At 35.0% G+C, this 6,137-nt stretch overlaps 1 protein-coding gene across 1 annotated transcript; it reads left to right on the top strand.

Moving 5' to 3' along the window:
- The first annotated feature begins 1,906 nt into the window (after positions 1–1,906).
- LOC137657396 (tigger transposable element-derived protein 1-like) lies at positions 1,907–2,467 on the top strand. Its single transcript, XM_068391734.1, has one exon. It carries the CDS (start codon positions 1,907–1,909, stop codon positions 2,465–2,467), a length of 561 nt encoding a protein of 186 aa, XP_068247835.1.
- Positions 2,468–6,137: the final 3,670 nt, after the last annotated feature.

Below are 6,137 nucleotides of genomic sequence, written 5' to 3'. Positions count from 1 at the left end.
ATGACCAATTTTCAATTTTTCTTTAGTATTTACAAACCGGGAGTTTCTTAGCAACCCACTACAGCCGGGCGTGGGGGCAATTCTTTCATTTTCGCATTCCTTAGACTGACTAAATCCATAGAGGATTCATTGGCTAAATTCATCAAAGAATAGCCAGTTTCTTAGTGATGCGCACCGCCTATCTAAATAAGGCAAGTGACCCCTGCCGGTCCATACTAATTCCAGTAAGATCAACTGCCGGGCATTAGAAGTAGAGGAGTATTCAGAGCACCAAACGGATACATACCTTTTTCAAATTACAGATGGAATTAATGTTCCTTTATTCATAGAACCCATGCCTCAAAGAGAATGTTTAGTGCCATATTTAAAAGAACTGAAGCTGGTTTTTGAGCATTCGGTTGAATTAAATAGACCCGTCATATATTCAAGCATTTAAATTGTCACGTATATGGCTATAGTATATATTGAATTGTTCACTTTATTTCCAATTTTGTACTTGTCCCTATTTTCTCATTAGTAATAGGTTTGATTATCATTTTCTATGAAAAGAAAACTTTTTCTTTTTTATTTTCTTATAAATCAATATGATTTTCTATTGAAATAAATGATAGAAAATATTTTCAAAGAACTATCATTTGTCTATATTTCTAGTTATAATTATTAAGTATAAATATATATATATATATATATATATATATATATATATATGTATGTATATATATATATATATATATATATATATATATATATATATATGTATAGGTAGATAGATAGATAGTTTACAAAATCTATTACTTAATAACCTAACATTATGAATTGGATGTTTTTTTTTAATTAAGTGTCCAAAATTGCCTTACCATTTTTCAAGGCGAGGCAAAATTGGACACTAGATATTCCATATTTTTTCATTAATTTTTTATTTTAAACCTTCCTTTAGCATCATCCACTAATTTGTTATTAGAAAAAATAATTTCATGTATTATTTCTGAGAAACCCTAAAATGAAGGTTAGGCAATTATTGGACACCCATATTCAACAATTTATGTAGGGGTACTTGATACTTTTTAAAAACCAGACATATTAATATTTATAAAGTAGGAGGTTGGGCAATTTATAATAGCATTATAGTTTTCGAAAATTATAAATAGTTTTAGAGATATTGTATCTGTCCAATATTTGCCTTACTTGTCCAAAATTGCCTCTGTCCAAAATTGCCTTACCCCCCCCCCCCCCATAGACTTAATAATACTACACTGGTAATAAAATAAAAAATAAGGTATTTAAAATGCATATATATATATATATATATATATATATATATATATAACTATATATGTATAAATACAGTATATATGGCCATGGCTGATGCTCAACATGCGAATCGATACTATGATAAAACCTTGCTGGAACTAGAGAAATTATCCGTGAGAAGAAAACTTAAAATATTATTATTATTATTATTATTATTATTATCATGTATATATATATATATATATATATATATATATATATATATATATTATATATATATATATATATATATATATATATATATATATATATATATATACTGTATCATACATATATAATCATATATGTATAAATACAGTGGACCCTCTAAATACAATTGTCTAAGCATATGAATTTTCCAACATCCAATGTAAAATTCAGTCAAATATTTGGCTCGACACCCGATCAAATTTCAAACATACGACGTAGAAGTTTCTCGAAGCGTCGCAGTTTGTTGGTTACTCCGCTAGACGGCAGCATGTCGGGAGGGATGCCAGTTAGCATCGCGTTGGTAAGTTCACAGTTCTGCTGAGCAGTGTGTGGTTTTCCCTTTCGATTCGTAATTAACAGCTCGTAATATCTTCCTTTTTCATATTTCCTTCTTTATTTCATAATCATGGGTCCTAAGAAGGCTAGTGTAAGTGGTATTAGTGGTGAAAAAAGGAAGAAGGTAATGCTTTCCTTAGAATTAAAACAGGAAACTATAGAAAAACATGAGCGCGGTGTGCATGCAAGTGATCTGACTAAACAATATGGCCGGAACATGACCATGATCTTGACGATCATCAAGCAAAAGGTAGCCATTAAAGTGGTCAAACAATCTAAGGGGATCACCATCATCTCTAAACATTGCAGCCCTACCCTGGAAGAGATGGAACGCCTTTTGCTTATGTGGATAGAGGACAAGGAGTTTGCTGGCGATATGATAACTGAAATGATCATTTGTGAAAATGCCAGCGCTATCTATTGCGACTTGAAGGCGGCAGTCTCTGGGGGTGATGCGGGGGAGAGTTCAACCGATCCTACAACAGAGGAATTCAAGGTATCTAGCGGTTGGTTCAAGAAATTTAAGCAACGGACTGGGATTCATTCAGTTGTACAGCATGGGGAGGCTTCAAGTTCAGACACCAAGGCTGTCAACGAATTTGTTAAACAATTCGAAAAGATCTTGCATTAAGAATGCTACGAAGTGTTCAATTGCAATGAAGCCAGTCGTTTTTGGAAAACAAATGCTTAGTCAAACCTACATCACCGCTGATGAAAAGAAAATGCCCGGACATATGCCTATGAAGTATTGGTTGACTCTTGCCCCATGTGCCAATGCCAGCCGGGACTGCAAAATCAAGCCGTTGTTGGTTTACTATTCAAAAAACCCTAGGGCATTTAAGGCACATAAAGTCAATAAGGACTTGCTGCAAATTTTCTGCCATGCTAATGCTAAGGCTTGGGTTACTAGGCTCTTCTTTGTTGAATGGGTTAACCAAGTTTTCGGCCCTGCTGTCAAGAAGTACTTTCAAGATATTAATTTGCCTTTGAAGGGCTTGGTGCTTACTTTGCCTGGATAATGCTCCCGCTCACCCCCCAGGACTCGAAGATGATATCCTCGACGAGTTCAAGTTTATCAAAGTGCTGTATATCCCACCGAACACCACCCCTATCCTCCAGCCCATGGGCCAGCAAGTCATCTCTAATTTTAAGAAACTTTACACTAAGAACTTGCTTAAGCAGTGCTTTAATGTCACACAAAGTACCAACTTAACTTTGCGTGAATTTTGGAGGAGCCATTTTAATATCGTACACTGCTTGTAGATCATAGATCAGGCTTAGGAGGGAGTGACTCGACGCATACTTAATTCTGCTTGGAAGAAGCTTTGGCCTGATGCTGTTGCTCCTAGAGAATTTGAAGGCTTTGGCCCCAAAGCTGCATCTGTGCCTGTTCCAGAGGATGATGTGGATGAGATTGTATCTATTGGCAAGTACATGGGTCTGGAGGTCGATGACGATGACATCACCGAACTAATCGAGGTGCACCATGAAGAGTTCACCACCAATGAACTCAAGGAGCTGGAGGCGATGCCGAATGCTGAGATCCGCGCGCATTTGAGTGAGATGGAGGACGTCAAGGAGGTAAAGAATATCATAGGTTCGGCTAAGATTAAGGAGATCTTAGGCTATCATCAACAGGTGATTAACTTCATTGAGAAGCATCACCCACAAAAACTTCAAGTATGCCGTGTAGTTTCACAGTTCGACGATGTCTGCTTGACTCATTTCAGTAACATTCTGAAAAGCCGTACCAAGCAAATTTCTCTAGATAGATTCTTTAAAAAAATCTACAAAACAGTCTAGTGATCGTGATGAAGAAAACGAAAGTGAAGCAAAGAAAATTAGGATTGAAGTAAGTGAAAGTGAAGATGAAAATTAGAAATTAAAAATTAAAAAGAAAACTTTAAAAAATATAAAATATAAAAATTAAACAAAAATAAATAAGTTAAGTTAGGTTAAAGTTCACGTAGTATAAGTTAGAGTAAGTTACTAGGCTACCTCAGTCACCACCTTTACCTCCACGCCGACCGTCTCATCCTGCATCGCGAAGCTTACACCCATGTTGGCCTGTCTCTAAGGTAAAGTAACTATAAAAACCCATTTTTATTGATTATTTCTTTACAATTATTCTTTTTTACATCTCTATTACATAATGAATTTGTTTTATTGCTATGTGTAATTATGTGTAGTATCTATTAAAGGAGTTACTGTAAGTTTTTGGGCTGTGGAACGAATTAAACAAATTACAGTGTATTCTTATGGGAATATTTGATCCAACATACGACTATTTTAACCTTCGAAGTAGGTCCCAAAACGAATTAAATTCGTATGTAGAGGTTCCACTACAGTATATATAGCCATGGCTGATGCTCAACACGCGAATCGATACTGTGATAAAACCTTGTTGGAACTAAAGAAATTCTTTGTGAGAGTAAAGTATTATCATTATTATTATTATTATTATTATTTATTATAAGCTAAGCTACAACCCTAGTTGGGAAAGCTGGATGTTATAAGCCCAAAGGCTCCAACAGGGAAAAATAGCCCAATGGGGGAAAGGAAACAATTGAATGATTTGAAGTTCTCTGGTATCCTGACATCGAAGGTCATTGACACCGAGAAAGGAAAAAAAGTAAATAAATAAACAATAAGAGAAGTAATGTACAACCAAAATAAAACATTTCAAGAACAGCAACAACATTAAGTTGGATCTTTCATATATAAACTAAAGGACTTAAAAAAAAAGAAAAAGAAAAAAAGAGATGAAACAATATAAAATAGAATAGCATAGCTGAGTGTACCCTCAAGCAGGGAAGAAGAAACACTTGTTGGAACGGTAAGTGTGATTTTACATTGCAACATGAAGCAATAGCAATATTTTACTGCCTGTTTACATGTGCTTATATACAATAGCTTTGATGCATGACATAGGCTTAGATGTGCATGTAGTCTGGTTAGTTGACTAGAAGTTTATAATTATAAAACTTCATCATCATCATCATATGACGCACAGGGCCTCAGATATATTTCGCCAGTCGTCTCTATCTTGAGTTTTTAATTCAATGCTTCTCCATTCATCATCTCTAGTTACTTCGCACTTCATAGTTCTCAGCCATGTAGACCTGGGTCTTCAAATTCTTCTAGTGCCTTGTGGAGCCCGGCTGAACGTTTAGTGAACTAATCTCTTTTAGGGAGTGCGAAGAGCATACCCAAGCCAGCTCCATCTACCCCTCATCATGATCTCTTCCACATAGAGCACTCGAGTAATCTCTCTTATAGTTTCATTTCTAATCCTGTCCTGCCATTTAACTCCCAATATCCTTCTGAGGGCTTTGTTCTCAAATCTACTAAATCTATTGGAGATTGTTTCATTGTCATACTATGACTCATGTCCATACAGTAACACTGATCTCACTAAACTGATATATATATATATATATATATATATATATATATATATATATATATATATATATATATATATATATATTGTTTGATTTTATATGTAATTTCAGGCGATTTGATTTCCAAATTTTACTTAACCAAGCCATAGTCTGATTTGCTTTTTTCATTTTTTCACTAAACTCTAATTCTAAAGACCCCGTATTGGACATCATAGTTCCTAAATACTTAAATGATTTTACTTCATTAATTCTTTCTCCTTCCAATGATATTTCATCTTCCATTGCATACTCTGTTCTCATCATCTCTGTCTTTCTTCTATCTATCTTCAGCCCAACCTTGTGTGATATTTCATGCATTCTGGTAAGCAAGCATTGCAAATCCTGTGGTGTTCTGCTAACTAGGACAGCATCATCAGCATACTCTTGGTCTGCTAAATTCCTATTGCCAATCCAATCCAATCCCTCTCCATCATCTCTGACTGTTCTACGCATTACAAAATCCATGAGGAGGATAAACAACATAGATGACAACACATTGCCTTGGAGTACTCCGCTGTTCACTGGAAATTCATTTGATAAGACTCCATTAACATTAACTTTGCCCTTGCTATGCTCATGAACAGACTTAATTAAATTTACAAGACTCTCCACAAAATTGGCCGGTGCACACTATGAAAGGCTTTTTCAGTCCACAAATGCCGTCAAAAGGGGATTTCTATATTCTACGCATTGCTGTACAATGTCTCAAAATGAAAATTTGGTCAGTGCAACTTCTCCTACTTCATACCTCAGCTTTTCATCAATCTTTCTCTCCAGTCTCTTTAGAATAAGCATACTACATATTTTCATAACAACTGACGTAAGTGTTATGCCTCTGTAATTATTGCAATCAGTCAG

The sequence above is a fragment of the Palaemon carinicauda genome, chromosome 18 (genome assembly GCF_036898095.1).
Source record: "Palaemon carinicauda isolate YSFRI2023 chromosome 18, ASM3689809v2, whole genome shotgun sequence".
Classification (NCBI taxonomy): domain Eukaryota; kingdom Metazoa; phylum Arthropoda; class Malacostraca; order Decapoda; family Palaemonidae; genus Palaemon; species Palaemon carinicauda.
Note: the sequence above shows the minus strand (reverse complement) of the source record. Positions and strands in the feature narration are given on the sequence as shown.